This window comes from Oratosquilla oratoria, chromosome 9, assembly GCF_046742065.1.
Source record: "Oratosquilla oratoria isolate Oo_2021 chromosome 9, ASM4674206v1, whole genome shotgun sequence".
Classification (NCBI taxonomy): domain Eukaryota; kingdom Metazoa; phylum Arthropoda; class Malacostraca; order Stomatopoda; family Squillidae; genus Oratosquilla; species Oratosquilla oratoria.
The window spans coordinates 71,076,656-71,093,992 of NC_134785.1; the positions used below are offsets into that span (position 1 = coordinate 71,076,656).

Below are 17,337 nucleotides of genomic sequence, written 5' to 3' on the forward strand. Positions count from 1 at the left end.
GAGGGGAGAGAGGGGTAGAGTAGGAGAGGAGAGAGGGATAGAGGAGGAGAGGAGAGAGGGAAGGAGAGGAGGAGGGGAGAGAGGGAAATAAGAGGAGGAGAGAGAAGAGGAGATGAAAGATAGACGGTGATATAGAGGAGGAGGAGGAGGAGAACGAAGAAGAGGCACGGGGTGAGAGAGGGAGAGAAAGAGGAGGAGGAGAGAGAGAGGGAGGGAGGGAGGGAGGGAGGGAAGGGAAAAGGAAAATAAAAGGGAGGAGGCATAATGGAAGAGAAGGTAAAAGAGAAAGGAAGGAAGGAGAGAAGAGAAGGGGAGAGAAAGGAGGGATAGTGAGAGAATGGGAGAATTAGGAAAGGAACGAGGACGAATAGAAGGAGTGAAGAGGAGAGGAGAGGGGGGAGTGAAGAGGAGAGGGGAGTGACGAGGGGAGGGGAGGGGAGTGGGAAAGAATTTTGTGAGTAGGAAAGGGAAAAGAGACTGAAATGCATAAACGTCACAACCGTTTTATTCGTTAAATAGAACAAAAAGGGAATGAAAATGGTAAAGAAGAGCAGGAAGGAAGGAGGAGGGAAGGAGGGAGAGAGAGAGAGAGGGAAGACAAAGGAAGTAAAGGGGGAAGGAAGAGAGGGGAAAGGGGTGGAAGAATGGGACATTGGGGTCTTATAGATCCATTTAGGGGGAAAGAGGAAGAAAGGGGAGACGGTCGCTATGGGGGAAGAAGACGACGAGAGAGAGGGAGGGAGTAGGAGGGAGGGAGGGAGGGAGTAGGGAAAGAACCAGATGAAGAGGAAGTCCTACTCCTTCTCCTCCTCGTCAACTCCTCAAGTGTTTTCGTTCTTTGGAGGACCTTAAGATAAAAGAGAGAGAGAGAGAGAGGACCACGACCCCCCGCCCATCACCCCATCACCCAACTCGCTTTCTGTGACTGTCTGTCCTTACATTTTTTTTTTTTTTCAATTTACGATCATTTATTCAGAAGGTACACATTTGGCAAATGTGCTTTTGTAGTTACAGAATGGGTGTACACCCAGAGTCTTCTGAAAGCTGACAGTCTGTTCATTTTGTATGTAGTCGCGCTTTTATATGTGAATTAAGAGGAATTGTTTTCTTAATTTTTTTTCACATGAAATTTCATTTGTGACAGCTCTTATTGTTCATAGGAACATTTGAACAACTTATACATTAGTCTCTCTCTCTCTCTCTCTCTCTCTCTCTCTCTCTCTCTCTCTCTCTCTCTCTTTCTCTCTCTCGACAAGTTTGTGTTGATCGCCTTAAGTCTTGGGTGCGCATCTTGGCCACTCTCAATCTTGTCCACTCTCCTGTTTTATTTTATTTTATTTTATTTCATTTTATCCTTTAACTTGTTTGCGACATTTCGAATCCGCTTTAAAATTGGACCATAGAACCAGTATGGTATTAGAAACCATCACAATATTGAAAGACGTTACTGTTACCCTCGAGCATTTTTTTTTCTGTAAGTTAACAGTATTACATACAGATCAATCATAAGAACGATAAAGCTCTCATTCGGAATGGTAACAGCTGTCGACCATGAGTCATGCACATGATCCAAGCCCACCGACACACGCGCGCACACACACACACACACACACACACACACACACACGCACTGTACATGAATTCAAATTTAGATATTATATTTGAAGAATAAGAATATAATCCATGTTGGAATTCTATATGAATTTGAAGTATGATAAATTAGAAAGTAGGATACGGGGCCCCACGAGCGTTGCTTCTTCTCTGTATAATACAATGAAGTAAATAATATGAGGTAAACACACACACACACACACACACACACACACACACACACACACACACACAGGCAAACACACACACACATGATTCGATGGCGCGGTGTTAGCGATCGCCGCCGCCACTACGGCGGTCCGAATTCGAATCCCGCCCAGGGCTGAAATAACTTCATTATCGCTGCGCTGCGCTGCGAGCCATTACTCCAGCTCTCGTGGGCGGGGAGTAGTGTGTGTGTGTGTGTGTGCGCGTGTAAGGTCACAGCAGCATTACCCATAGATCGATCACACATGAGCTCTGAGCTCTCATCCGGGAGAGGAAATAGCTGACGACCACGAGTCCAACACGTGATCCAAGACCACGATGGTGAATCACACACACAGACACGCGCGGCCGATCTACCTATCTACCGACATACCACCCATGCCTCACTGGATATACCTCAGTCCGTGCCAGAATTACCTCTTCAATTTCCATCTCTATTCGTCACCATTACATCGTCCATTCCATTTCCCGCGTTTTGTTTCCCTTTGCTTTTCCAAGATAATCGTCAAAGGCCCGTAACTCGCACATTTAACCCCGTTCGCAAGATTTCCGTTTATGTTCTGACCACGGTACATGGAATGGGATTAGCTTAATCTGAATCAGAATTAACCTTTGTGCGTCGAGATTTCAATACCCCCTTCCGCTCAATCTTTGTTGACATCATCGATATGCCCGTTGCCATAAAAACGAGATAATCCACACAAAGGGCTCTCCATTATTGTATAAAATAATCATGAAAAACGAATATCTATCTATTTGGCATTACCTTTTGAAAAAATAACATTAATATGATTTTTTTTTTTTTTTTTTTTTTTTTTTTTTTTTGTGGATGGGCACAGGTAGTACCACCGCACATGCATAATAAAAATCGTCCGGCTTCGATTCGAAATAAAAACGTAGACTCGGTCCGGGAACCAAGCACCAGCCTGCCGGGGTTGCACTTCCAGGTGGTGAATATAGACTTGTTGAAGGGATTAGAGGACATCCTGTATTCCGGGCCGCGAAAGTTAGGTCCCCCCAAAGGAGATTTACTAAACTGAGATAATCATAACATTTTAATTTAACTCTAACTTGATCTTTTGCTACGATCATTTTGCTTAAGCTGATGAAAATTGTCGGCCCCATCAGCAGATGACAGCTAACCACGATGTCTTCTTCTCCCACAGGTGCTGATGTCGGCCCTAGTCAGCTCTCAAGAGGAGAAAGAGGAGGAGGAGGAAGAGGAGGAGGAAGATCGGCTGATTGGGAGGAGGAGGAAGATGAACAGTGAGTAGTTTTGTGTAATGATTTGTGTTACTCTCTTCTCTCCTCTTTTTCTTTTCTTTTCTCCTCTCTTCGTCTCCTCTCTTTACTTCTCTTCATTACTCTCCTCCTCTCTTGTCTTCCATTCTCGTCACTTCTCTTCCCTCCTCCTCTCCTTTCTCTTCTTCTCTCTCTTTTCTCTCCTTTATGACGTTGGGAGTAGGTAGCGCGCCAAACATCGTTAACTCTTTTTGAATAAAGAGTAAACAGTGAAGAAGTATTTAACCTCATTATCTGACAAAAAGAGAACCATTAAAGAAAGAACCCGTTTCTGGAAAGAGAGAGAAGTTTGTTAGGATTTAGTCTCATTATCTGACAAAAAGAGAATTATTAAAGAGAGGACCCGTCTCTTGAAAGAGAGGAGTTTATAAGGGTTTAGCTTCATTGTCTGACAAAAAGAGAACCATTAAAGAGAGAATCCGTCTCTTGGAAGAGAGAGGAGTTTATAAGTTTTTATCTTCATTATCTGACAAAAAGAGAAATATTAAACAAAATCAGTCTCCTGAAAGAGAGGGAAGTTTAGAAGTATTTAGTTTCATTATCTGACAAAAAGAGAACTATTAAAGAGTCCGTCTCCTGAAAGAGAGAGAGAGAGAGAGGCTCCTTGTGATGAGCAGACGAGGAGGAACACTAGGTGAGGACGATGTGTGGAGGTTCACGAAGTTCTTGATTAAAGTTTGAACGAACACAACGTTGAAGAAGCTCACTTTAGTGAACTAATTCAGCTAAGAAAAGCTTCGATAAATCTGTTTTCCCGCTAAATAAATGTCCGTTATTGATGCCCTGTTTAACGGAATTTTCCGTTATATCGAGAGTCTTTCAGCAAAGTACCTGTGGCCGTTAGCATAAAATATAACGTTAAAGTGCTTGATTGAGCGATCATGTTTACGAAAAACCTGATTATTCCATTATTGGTTTTCCCGCTAGATAACGGAATGTGTTCGGTTTTACGGAAACTATGTTCCCTAATCCGAACTTTCCGTTATTGACATCAACTCCCGTTAAATCTGGTTTTCGTTAAATGGGGGATTTGTTAAATCGGGCCTTTACTATACCAAGAAAGTACACGCGTCTTGTCATTGTTCCATAAGATCTTAAAAAGGCAAATGCAGACAAAGAAGACTGCGTGTAAATAAGCAGCCTATATATCGTTGTATATGGTAACGTTGTCAATTTTTATTGGATAATTTAATCGTAAAATTCTAATTGCAATTAATAATCTGTAGAAGCATACTCGAAAAATCTACAAGCGAAACATTGTATATTTGATAAAGATTCCATTATCATATTTTGTCTACTGTGACTCTGGTTTTGTAAGTTTTTTTTTTCTGTTAGAAATTGTCATCCTCAAAAGCACTCGAACCGGTCGCCGATGGAGAAAGTCATATGAGAAAAGTAGAGGAAGTTTACGTGAGGAGACGAAAGCAGGATTCAAAAGATGTGCTTAATGAAATTACGTTCCATCCCTTGATGACGGAAAACTTGGGCATTTGATCTGAAAATTGATCTTTGATTGAAAGGAGGAGAGGAAAAATGAGAGCCTTTTTTTTTTTGTCAAGAGAGTCTATAGAAAAACTTCTTCCCTTCATTTCGAAGGCATCGATTACCAAGAGACTGACTAAAAAAAGAAAAAGAAAAAGAAAAAATCTGAAAGTCTGCAGGAAAAAAATAGTAAGCTAATGAAACTGGCTCTATAGATGTACACAATTGGTCCTTCTTACATTGTTATTAATTTCATTAGTTGACCTTTTTTTTCTTTACACTTGCGTTTCATCCTTGGTAATATTGCCACTATAATCAATTTATTTTGTCAGGCAGTTTGTGTACTAGAAATGTTTCATTTATTGTCTGGAATCAAATACATTTCATCATCTCGCTTCAGCCATTTCTTTGTTATTATTGTTGTTATTGTTCCTCCCGTTATTACTTGGGATTAAGTTAATACTCTGGCACATGCTGTTCTTGCAATTGCACTTGTTGCAAACCACGCCTCTTTCAGCGTGAGATAAGTGACGAGCCTCCAGGTGTAAGGTCTCTATGGATAGTGATGGAAGATAAGACAGCCTTGGTTCGAAAATGAATGTCGATGAATATTTATATAATTATCAGCACGTAAATAGTCGCATTCATGGTGTCATAAGATATAAAGACCTTTGACCTTTGGTAACCTTGAGAGGTCAAATACAAGGTCACACGACCTTAGAAGGTCAATTTGAAGGTCACATTTCTGTCTCTAGTTTGAGGACGAGTTAGAGCGGCACTACTTGCGGCGGAGGTCGAGGTGATGGCAGTTCGAACCATGCCGCCAACGAGTTGGACCAAGGACATGGTTCATTAAATCGCACGCTATGAAGTCCTCTGTAAGGGGCACCGTCCTAGCCTCCTGATGGGGGGAGATTGCTAAACCAAATAACTATTATCGATATATAGGAAAATACACATGACAGAGGCATTCGGTATGAATCTTTACTGATGTAGGATGAGGTTTGCTATGCCTGGCACCATTTCTTTTATTTATTTATTTATCTATTTATTTATTCACTTTTTTTTTTTTCAAAAAATTCTTATTTGGTTCCTACCATTTTTGCTAAACGTTTTTGACTTTCTTTTTTTTTTTCTCCATAATTAGTACCGTTGTTCAGGTATTTTCTCACTACCTTTCTGGTTTCTGCCTAAGTGGCAAATCCGGTTTCACTAGCAAGTGAGCTTCGCTTATGACTTGGGACGAGGCTAATCGAAAATGTAAAAACTCGAACAATGTATTCATAACTTGGGAGGGAACCAATCTCGCCAAACAGTTGGTCGGTCTGTCGGTCGGTCTGTCGGTTGTTCACTGACAGAGTTCCTGTCTTCGCCAATTCTCAAGTCCTTATTAACAAATTCAACCCAGCAGCCTTTATCGTGATTACGTGCCCTTATGAAAGATGAAAAAATTGAGTACTTTTTTGTGGTAAAGATGAGAATTATTAAAAGAAAAAAACAAACAAAAGGGTGGGGAAAGGGGAGAAATTAATCATCTTAATCAATCCAAAAAAAATCTTACAAACAACTTGAAGTGATTATTGGACATGGTCTCCTTGTATCCATTTTTTTTTTTTTTTTTTTTTTTTACATTCTTTCCTTTCGTCGTGCTGCGCACCGTGTCGTCACTCCTTCCTGCCTTCCTCCTCTGTAACCTCATAAATCCCTTCGACAATGCAACAATATCCTTGCCTTTTTTCTTCTTCTTCTCCTTCCTCCTCCTCTTCTTCTTTTCCCTCTCCCTCTTCTTCTTCTTTTCTTTCTTTTTTCTTTTCCTTTATTTTCTTTTATTTTCTTTTTTGCTTTTCCCTTCCTTTCTTATTTTCTCTTTCGTTTCTTTTTTCTTTTTCTTTTCCTTTTTTTTTAATTTATACATATACATTTTTCCTCCTTCTTCCATTGCCCTTTCTCTCGTAGTTACCTTTGTTTGGTCTTCGCCCTTCTTTGCTTTATCGTTTTGTTCCCCAAACTTTCTGTGACGACAACAACAACAACAACAAAACTATTTTCTTTCCTTTTTTTCGTACTCATACATACACCCCATTGGTTTGCTGGCTTGTTGGCGTAATGGTACCGACTTGACCTACTATCTCAGGGGTCCTGAGTTCGAACCCCGCCCAAGGCTGGAAGACATCAAAGCACTGGAAGGAGTTGGTGTGTGTGCGTGTGTGTGTGTGTGTGTGTGTGCGTGTGCGTGTCTGTGTGCGTGTCTCTGAGAGAGAAAGAGAGAGAGAGAGAGAGAGAAAGTCATATTACCTATAGATCCATAGTATCTATGGAGCTCTCCTCCAGAAGGGTAGTAGTTGTCGATCACGTGTTTAGCACTTGATCCAAGCCAGTGTCGAATCACATGCATACATGTGTATATATACATACGTACGTATATGCATGTATACATACACACATACGTATATACTGTACATGCATACATTATCAATGATATGTCTCAATTGTTACATGCATACATACATACGTATATACATGCATATATACATACACATATACGCACATACGTACGAACATACACACATATGTACATAATACGAACATGCATACATACGTACATACATGTATACATATACTCCAGAAGACTAATTGTTGACACTTTTCATGATTGATTAATTAAGTAATTGATTCGCGGGGAGAAAATATGAAAAAGATCAAGAAAAATGTATATATATATATATACATCACAGTGATACTGAAAGCATATACAATATCGGCTGACCTTTATATACGTTGGTTTCAGGAAAAGAAAAAATACAAAGGATTGAAGACTGCTCACTAGTTCAAAGGCCAAAAGGTTACCCTATTCATCTCCGTAGCTTACTCTTTGTATGCAAAAGGTTTAACTTAGAAAATTATTAGATTGTTGTGTGGAAGGTTAGTATCGTCATCTCGGACCCAATAGGCCACGCCTACTTCACGTCTCAGCCAATCACAGCGTCTTTGCAAACTTCCTTCATCCAGTAAACGTCTTTAGTGGCGATTGTGAATGCAAACTAGTATATAAATGACATGAAGCGTTTTAGATAGAGTACATTAAAGATCAGCTCACGTTATTTATTTGTTTATTTATTTATTTATTTATTTTAGGGGGTTTCACGAAGATGACTGATGCCCCCTGGTAGCTGAAATAATAAATACGAAAACAAAACAAAAAATTAAAGGTTTCAGGGTAGACGTGTTATAACTACGTTACTAAGTCGAATTTAATATCAAGGTAATACAATCAGATAGCCAAGACGATTACGTCACTGAGATAAGCTTTTGTTTTTAGTGAATTTATACTTACAAAGAAATAGATTATTTTCTATATATATTCCCAAATTCAACTGTGTATGAAAATAAAGATAAAAAACACAGATAAGCAAAAATCTTTGATTCAGTTTGTCTTAGAAAATGAAGTATAATTAATCAATAAAATCAATAATTTCTATGAAATGTATCTTCACCCTAACAATAAATAAATAGATAATTAGATAAATAAATTATAATAAAACCTGACAAACATTATGGGAATCAAGACAAAAAAACAATAATATCATCAATAATAAGAAAAATAGGATTATAATTGAATAAATATCATCTAGACGTTTTCTAACACCATCACTGTAGCCCCCGTTTTCTTTCAAGTTTACCTTCACAGGGGAGATGTCCCTCTCCAATGGGCTCTAATCAGGGAATGTAAAAGTTCACTCTAGGGTACTTAGGTATACATGGTTTGTCAGTAAATCCTTTTACTGTTCTAGACTCAAACCAGAGCAACTAGATTTAGCATATTTATGCTAAGTTTAATATATTTTCCTATAGAATGATATGTATACCTATGTATGTATATGTATATGTATATATATATATATATATGTATATGTATACATACATATATATTGGTGAAGCGTGGCAGGAGATTCTCTTTGATGCATATTCTGTTAAAAACCACAGCAAAAGAATTGTTAATTAACTTTTTCCGTGAGCTCTCAAGCTTGAGAGCTCACTGAAAAAGTTAATATATATATATATATATATATATATATATATATATATATATGTAGAGACATTGGGACAAATTATGGGAAAGGTGGAGGGGGAAACACGGGTCTTTATCTGATTATCGAGTTTATTCCTGACCGGTTTCGCTTACAATAGTTTCTTCAGAAGAAGCTATTGTAAGCGAAACTGGTCTGGAATAAACTCGATAATCAGATAAAGACCCGTGTTTCCCCCTCCACCTTTCCCATAATATATATATATATATATATATATATATATATATAACGTATTGATAGACAAATTAATTAGCATTGTTTTTGCCAATTTAGCATATTTTCATTTGCTGTCTAGCATATTTCCCTTGAGAGTTCTGGTCACCCTACACCTCACCCTCACCCCCTTGCGCACACGCACCCTCCCACACTCAGCTGGGGAACATTCATATGTCCGGCAGACGAGCCTACCTTCGTTTGAATTTCATTGAATTAATTGAATATTGACCACTTTTCGAAAGTTAGATGATTTGTGTGTATGCGAGCGTCGTGGAACATGTGTCTGGATAGGCAGTGGTTGGCATCCCGCTTGAGAATCAACGTGTGATGGCAGAACGCGCGCACGACAGAGGATGGCATGCATAGTCACCTCGTAGGTCGGTGAAGAAAAGAGAGAACGCGTTTGAATCCTTTTGTCAGATTATTGGTTCGTCAGAGAATATATGTATTTGCATTTTTCTTGTTCTTTTTTCACTCATTTCTGATATCTTAGGAAATAATGATAAAAAATAAGATAAATTAATTGAAAAGTCTACTCCCTGAACTTGGTGTACATGGATGGACACCAATAAACACAAAGATAGAGAGACAGACAGACTAATAGACAGACAGACAAACAAACTGACCGTCTGATAGAGACAGAAACAGAACGACAAGTAAAGAGACAGGCAGACAGAATCAAAGATAAAAACTGAAAAAGACAGACACAGACAGAAAAATGTGAGACAAACAGAGACAAACTAAAACAAGCAGCAAACAAAGGCAGACAAAAGCAGACAAACCAACAGAGAAACATAAACATCTAGGCTACACAGATAAACAAAGGGAGCACGAAAGTGAGCTAATGACTTGGAGGACTTCATGAAATGATTGCACGATTTTTCCCACTTCGTCCTCACCACCCACAGGCACCCACCAGGTGCCCTTCGAGTTCAAGGGTGCCTTGAACCTTCTTGGGCACAACAAGAGCACCTACGAAGACTCCTCGGCTCCCGAAGACACGGGAGCCCACGAACGTCATATGGACATCGAACTCGAAGACCCTGAGGAAGGTGACGCCGAACTGGAAGAACCTCTGGTCAGTGGTCACAACGACACCAGCAGCACCATTGCCTCCTTGACGAGGGATAAGTTCGATGACCATTGGTCCAAGGAGAAGAAGCTGGCCTGGCTTCAGCATCGACTTCTTCAGGAGGAGACCAAATGTCTTCAGCTTCGGCATCTCGATCTAGCCAGTAAGTTCCCTAAGATTCTAGAGCGTTTAGTTCCCTAGAATATGATGACGCCTACGTACTCGATCTAGCCTGTAAGTTCCTAAGATTCTAGAGCATTTCCCCCCCTTGAATACGATGGTGCTTACGTAGGCGTCAGGAGGCGGGGGTTGGTATACGAGCATGCCAGCGTCAGCATCTTGATTATATTTATTTTGTTTTATTTATTTGTTTGTTTATTTCTGTAGTTGTAGCTGAGTAACCCTCATGTTCTGTGAAGAGGATTGATCGCGTTTTCTGTGGTAATAAACGTTCTGAATGAAAGAGAACAAATGGAATAGCTGTAACTTTATATTTTATAATGCGCGTATTGTGATGCATCATCGTACATTAGGCAACCTAATGTGCGCGTTATCACACTGGGATTTTTTCCCTCCGACTCTTGGAGCAGATTTGCAGCTCTTGGGAAGGAATTTGATATGCTGGAGGAAAATATATTTCCCCCAGCATATCAAATGACATTCTATGTAAATCATGGAGGAAACAAAATCGTTTGCCATAGTGATTTTACAGCGGAAAATATGCTGGAGGTGGGCGGTTCCGCCGATTAATCGGAGATTGGAGGAAAAATTGCCCAGTATGATAGCTCCTTAACCAGGCGTTAGGGTAGTGACCCAAACCTGACCACAGAGGGGTGCTGAGATCAATGGAAGTTAAAAAAAATATATATATGTTTTAAAGATTACATCTGCTACTCTCTCTTCCCCCTCTTTCTGTTTGGCTTGTTTCACACGTATCGACTTTTTCGCCGTGCGCCGTCCACGACACGACGCCGTGCTCTCTAATAACCGTGGGCGTCTATGGACGCTTTCACATGTCACGATCACGACCACGTGTGAAGGCTTCCTTAGACAAACATGGTTATTTGAGAGCGCGACGTCGTGTCGTGGACGGCGCACGGCGAAAAGTCTGTACGTGTGAAACAAGCCTTCCTTCTCTTCCTATCTTCCTCGGGTAGCTGTGACCTTGATATGCGAAACCCTTGATAGTGTGGTCCATGTATTACCAGGTTAAGCTATGTGGTGTTTATTAATAACACCGTCATGATTTGTGACACGCTGTCCCTTTTCCACAGAAAGACCATATATTTGATGTTCCAAAGTCGTCTGTAGTACACACACACTTTCAGAGGCTGTATGATACTCATTATTTCAATAAAGACTGTAATAGACCGTTAGAACTGAGAGAAAGAAAGCGAGATGGGGAAGGAGAGAGAGAGAGATGAAAATATGGACGTTATTTTTTAAGCATTCTCTAATTATGAAAAAATACATCGCCACACAGGTACTCACAACGATAGGAACCAAACATCAACACACGAAGACGTCTTCGGAAACGTTCTTGACAACAACAACGACGACGATGACGTCAAAGAAGAACTCGAGCCTATGTGTCCTCGAGTGTGGGACTCGATTTTGTGTTGGGGGCCTGCCAAGCCCAACACGACCCTGGAACAGCCCTGCCCAGACTACGTTCCAGGACTCAAACCCGGGGTAAGTAGCATACCAGATCAAGCAGGAGACCGGAGATCTGGGAGGATCCATGGTAGACTGGGACGTTCTCCGAATAGTATAACATAAGTGAGAGGTCTGTTACAGCATAACGGGGCCCCAGACTGGAAGTTAGCATTAGTGAGTTCTAGACGATTTTATTCAGTGTTGAAGTAGTTCTTAGAATGTTAAGGAATAGTATAAGTGAGAGGTGTGTTGCAGACTAAAAGTTAGGGTTAGTGAGTTCTAGACGATTTTATTCAGTGTTGAAGTAGTTTTTAGAAGGTTAAGGAACAGTATAACATAAGTAAGAGGTCTGTTACAGCATAACGGAGCCCAAGACCAGAAGTTAGTGAGTTTTAGACGATTTTATTCAGTGTTGAAGTAGTTGTTAGAATGTTATGGAATAGTATAACATAAGTGAGAGGTCTGTTACAGCATAACGGGGCCCCAGACCAGAAGTTAGGGTTAGTGAGTTCTCGACGATTTTATTCAGCGTTGAAGTAGTTTCTAGAATGTTAAGGAACAGCATAACATGAATGAGAGATCTGTTACAGCATAACGGGGCCCGAGACCGGAAGGTAGGATTAGTGAGTTCTAGACGATTTTATTCAGCATTGAAGTAGTTTTTAGAATGTTAAGGAACAGCATAACATAAGTGAGAGGTCTGTTGCAGCATAACATGCTGCGAACCATTAATCTAATGTTATATAAAGGAGGAACTCAACGAGAAAAGAGAAAATTTGAAAGAAAATACACGAAATACACTTGCGCACACGCACACACAGAGTCTTGGGCTCAGTCCGCGGACCGAGCGTCAGTCCCCCGAGGTTGCTCCTACGTTTAAAGGTTAGGGTGTTGATGGGATGTGAATATTAGTGACGGAGAGATAATCCTTTCCGACGTCTGTCACGCAGGTCTATCGAAAGTAGTTACCATTGTTGGTTCCATCTATGTCTAAGTTAAAATGTTTATGTTATGTGTTATTACATTCAAATTATGATAATTTTAGATGTTTCGTTCATTTATTCATATATTCATTTATTTGTTTATCTATTCATTCACTTATTTATTTATTTGCATTCAACTGAATAGTTTGCTAGCAATGTCTACGTTATCTTTTACTAAATATATAAAAATACGATTCATTAATTTCCTGACGTTGTTTCTATTCATTGTATATATTTTTTTCATTGTGTGTGTGTTTTTTCTCTTGCAACTATGGCACGCTCATTAATATGCATTATTGATGGTTTCGATTTTTCTATTAACTTTACGTTCTTTTCCAGTCTGTTTGTTTTGTTGTCAAAGAGTTTTGCGCGAGAGGTAAAGAACCTCATTCTTCACTGCAGGACACTGTGTGTGTGATTAGAGTATTTTTATGAATATAATGAGGTTGTTTCAGAAATATGATGCTGATTTCTAATTCTTGTATCTGTGGTCAAATAAAAATCCCGCGTATGGTCATTATATACGGGTTTGGAGGATTGATAATAGTGAAGAGAGAAAATATAAACATATTGTATGTTTCGAATGGAGCTTGTAGTTCAATCCTAAAACTTGTCTTTATATGACTTGTCCTGTTTTCATTATCGTTGTAGAATACATATTTTTCAGTCGTAATGTTATGTTTACATATATATGAAAATATGTTAATTCTGTTACAAATATACTAACATATTAGTTGTATGAACATGCCTTACAATGGTTTTACCTTTATCTTAATTGACGTAATTATTCCTGCCATTAATACTGAAAACCATTGGTTTTGTTATCAAAAGAACATAAGAAGAGAGGAAACTGCAAGAGACCATAAGGCCTACACTAGGTAGTTCCATGTCCCTTACCACCTGTTATCCCTTTCCATAAAGTTATTTTCTCTCAAAACGACCAATTGTTTCAGTGCTCACTACATTGTTACTGAGTCTATTCCATTCGTTAACCCCTCTGTTGGTAAACCAATTTTTGCCTATTTCCTTATTTCCTATCTCCTCAAATGTTATCAGATATCAATCCTGTTGGACTAATAATGAGTACATGTTGCCAGTAATGGACGTCAAATAGAATCATCTCCCAGACTATCAGCCCATAATCTTTTATCTTCATCCCCTTATATATAGTCTGCGGGCTTCTCTCAGTGAGCATTTAATCCGTTTCTTGGATTGGAATGGCCTGCCACGTCGCCATTTCTCGTGCATTTTCACAAGCCTCCCCCCCCCCGACTCTCACCATGATCAGTCCCTCTCCAGCTTAAACTGGGGAAAAAAATCCAATGCGTTTGTGTTTGTGTGTGCGCGCGTGCGTGTGCGTGTGTATCACTCATTATAGGACTCGAACCAGGTACACGAGGTACCTACGCCAGCCCCCAACCCACCACGCCACGTGTATGTGTGTAATTCACCATGGTCTTGGATCACGTGTTGGACTCGTGATCGACAGCTACTACCCTCCCGTATGAGAGCTCAGAGCTCATGTGTGACCGATCTATGGGTAATGCTGTGACCTCTCTCTCTCTCTCACACACACACACACACACACACACACACACAAACCCCCCCTCCCCGCCCACGGGAGTTGGAGTGCCGGCTCACAGCGCAGCGATACTGAAATTATTTCAGCCCTGGTCGGAACTCGAACTCGGACCGCTGTGGTTAGCAGTTGCGAACTGTACCACTGCGCCGTCGAGCAGTGGTAGCGTGTGTGTGTGTGTGTACGTGTGTACGTGCGGGTGCCAACGAACGTGCCATTATCATCTGCCCATGTGTTTGCTTGCCTTCCCCCCCCCCACACACCACTTGTCTGTGTTTGTGTGTTTATGTCGAGCAGAGGGAGAATGAAAGACATGATGGGGGACAGAAAGAGCGGAGGATGGGGTGCGACAGACAGACAAACAGACAGACACGCAGGCAGACAGACATGACTTCAGACAGGTATTACTGCGGTAGGAAATTATATTCGCGTATACATCAGACATCTGGATCGTCTGTTTCGTATAAATTGGATGTCGCTGTCTTAAGTATTATTTGGCATCTTAAGGCAAAGGGAACTCTTGATTTGCACTGAATTCTTTAACTGATCTTTCTTTTATTTTCCGTTCTGCATTTTTTAAACAGCTTTGTTCCACAAACATTGACACATTAATATACAAAAATATGAATACATGAATATATTGATATATAATTAGATAAATCTGTAAGTATACAAGTATATGAGTCTATGAATATAATGAATATATGAATACATAAGTATATGAATATAAGAACATATGAATGTATGAATAAACATATGCATATATACATATACATCAATGGACGAACATAATATGTATACAATATTAACCATCGTTGGTGGCACATGTACATTATGTGTACATATATATGCATTTGTGTCACTATATGTGTATTACAAAGGATTACAAAGGCGGAGCATGTTGACAGGAGACCCTTTGGTCCATAACTAGGTCGGATGCGAAAAAAAAATATATATATATATATATAATAAATAAATTAAAATCAAAATGATATAAATAATAATAACTAAAATAAGTAAATGCATATAGTTCAGTGATAAACAAATAGGTAAATAATAAATAATAATAAATGAAAATCAAGGACATGATAATAAACAGACAAATAATAACAAACAAATAATATCAAATAAATGGCGTGCGTGCGCGTGTGTGTGTATAGACAAATAGACCTTGACAGGTAACTTATATCCAAAAGTCATAGATTTTTCGAATGGACAGGAATATGTCATCTATCTAAAATAGAGCCCAATTCCCCAAGGCAAGATTAATTTGATCTCTCTCTCTCTCTCTCTCTCTCTCTCTCTCTCTCTCTCTCTCTCCGAGGACTCACGGGCCCTCCTGTGAAGAAGGACAAGGCATAGATTTATTAACATCGTTTTCAATTTAATTCTTAACATCGTTACCATTGACAGATTTAATTCATCTATTAATCATTCCTCTGTGTTCATATTTACTTGTTTGTCTCAATTACGGAATGAAAGGGCCTCATTTTGCAAAAACAGAATAATATTCTAAATATATTTCCTGCACTCATACATCTTGTTAATATTCTTATATTATCTTCACTATATGCTAATATGCATATTTAGGAATATCATGTTCATATTTATTATAATTTCAATTTTCCATATCACCCGTCCTTTTTGCTAGGCTTCCTCTATTAAGTCTGCTGTCATTGCTACAGCTACTATTTGATATACCAGTGATTAAAATTATATTACGATTCCACGTAACGCAGCTGTTTATGCCGCTCTGTTTCATGAGACACTGTCATGTCTGGCTGGGCGGCCCATACCTGCTTTAACCCTTTCATTACCTGCCATTCACATCACAGCAAACTCTCATGTTTAAATCAATACATAGGTCTCGTATTCAGTGACATGAAATTCATAATTTTCTTCTCGCCTTTTTTTTTTTTCTTATTCCCAGTTTACGGCGACGCGAACGTGCACGATAGACGGAACGTGGTTCGAGAACGACCTGAACGTCCTCGCCGTCGACAACGCCACTTCAGAAGAGGTCAGGAACGACACTGAAGGAGGAGGTCGTGGGGGAGTGAAGGACGACTCCAGGACTTCGGGTTGGACGAACTACTCGCTTTGTTTGAGCCGCACGGTGGAGAGACCTCCACTGACAGACTCCCAGCAGCCCTTGGTCGAGGTGAGAAGGGAAGGAGGACCTCTCTTGTAAGAGCTCTCTGGATGGGACCCGGCCGCTTCTGCCGTGAGCACCACTACCTACCCATCACAGTCTTTCCTGCCTCCTTTTCTTCTTCTTCCTCTTCTTCTACTTCTTCGCATTTTCCTTTTTCTTCTTCTTCACCTTCTTTTTCTTCTTCTTTGTCGCCTTCTTCTCTTTCTTCTTCTTTATCGTTGTCTTCTTCTTCGTCTTCTTCGTCTTTGTCTTCCTTTTCTTCCTCTTTTTCTTCTTTTTCTTTGTCTTTTTCTTCGTCCGCTTCTTTCTTTCTCTTTTCTCTGCCTTTGGGCAAGATTTCGACTCCGCCAGTGCAAGAGTCTTGGATCTTCTTCGCGACAGCAGTGCGGAAACTTTTCCTGAATTTTCTTTGTCAGATTTTCTCGCAAGGCGGGTTAGGTCGTCGCTACTTCCGGCGGAGGTCGAGGCGATGGAGGTTCGAACCCTGTCACCGGTGAAGTTCAACCAAGGGCATGGGTCATTAACCTCCACGCTACAAAGTAAAAGGGAGCACCGTCCTAGCCTCCCAAGGGTGGGTAGTCCACGTCGTTAAACCGAATTATCATCAAATAGACAAAATTCTTTGTTTCAGGAATGGCTTCCGGTCATCAAGCAGATGTCGTTGGTCGGCTACAGTGTCTCTCTGGGCACCCTCGTCGTCTCCTTCGTCATCCTCGCCGCCCTGAGGTAGGTCACCCCCAGGGGTAGTCGACCCCAGGGCACCACGGGGTCCCTACCACCTGAATAAAACCTCATGGCGCCACCCAGATGGTAAGAAAGCCACTGGTCCAGTGGTCCAGTGGTCCAGTGGTAAGAAAGCCACTGGTCCAAACTAGGGGGCGCGACCCCGTCAGGGAAGCGTGAGGAGGCTACAAGGGTGTTGTGAAATCATCAGCTATAAAATCATTGTTTAATAAGAATATTGAAATGATTCCTAGAACATACGT

The 17,337-nt window shown here is 40.3% G+C and overlaps 1 protein-coding gene across 1 annotated transcript in view; it reads left to right on the forward strand.

Annotated features, from left to right (window-relative positions):
* LOC143028107 (uncharacterized) overlaps positions 1-17,337 on the forward strand; it is a 68,596-nt gene that overhangs the window by 1,900 nt on the left and 49,359 nt on the right. Inside the window, exons 2-6 of the mRNA XM_076189745.1 lie at positions 2,985-3,084; positions 9,815-10,141; positions 11,462-11,670; positions 16,127-16,357; positions 16,983-17,077. Of these exons, the coding sequence (XP_076045860.1) occupies positions 2,985-3,084; positions 9,815-10,141; positions 11,462-11,670; positions 16,127-16,357; positions 16,983-17,077 (962 nt within the window). The remainder of the gene's footprint in view (positions 1-2,984; positions 3,085-9,814; positions 10,142-11,461; positions 11,671-16,126; positions 16,358-16,982; positions 17,078-17,337) is intronic.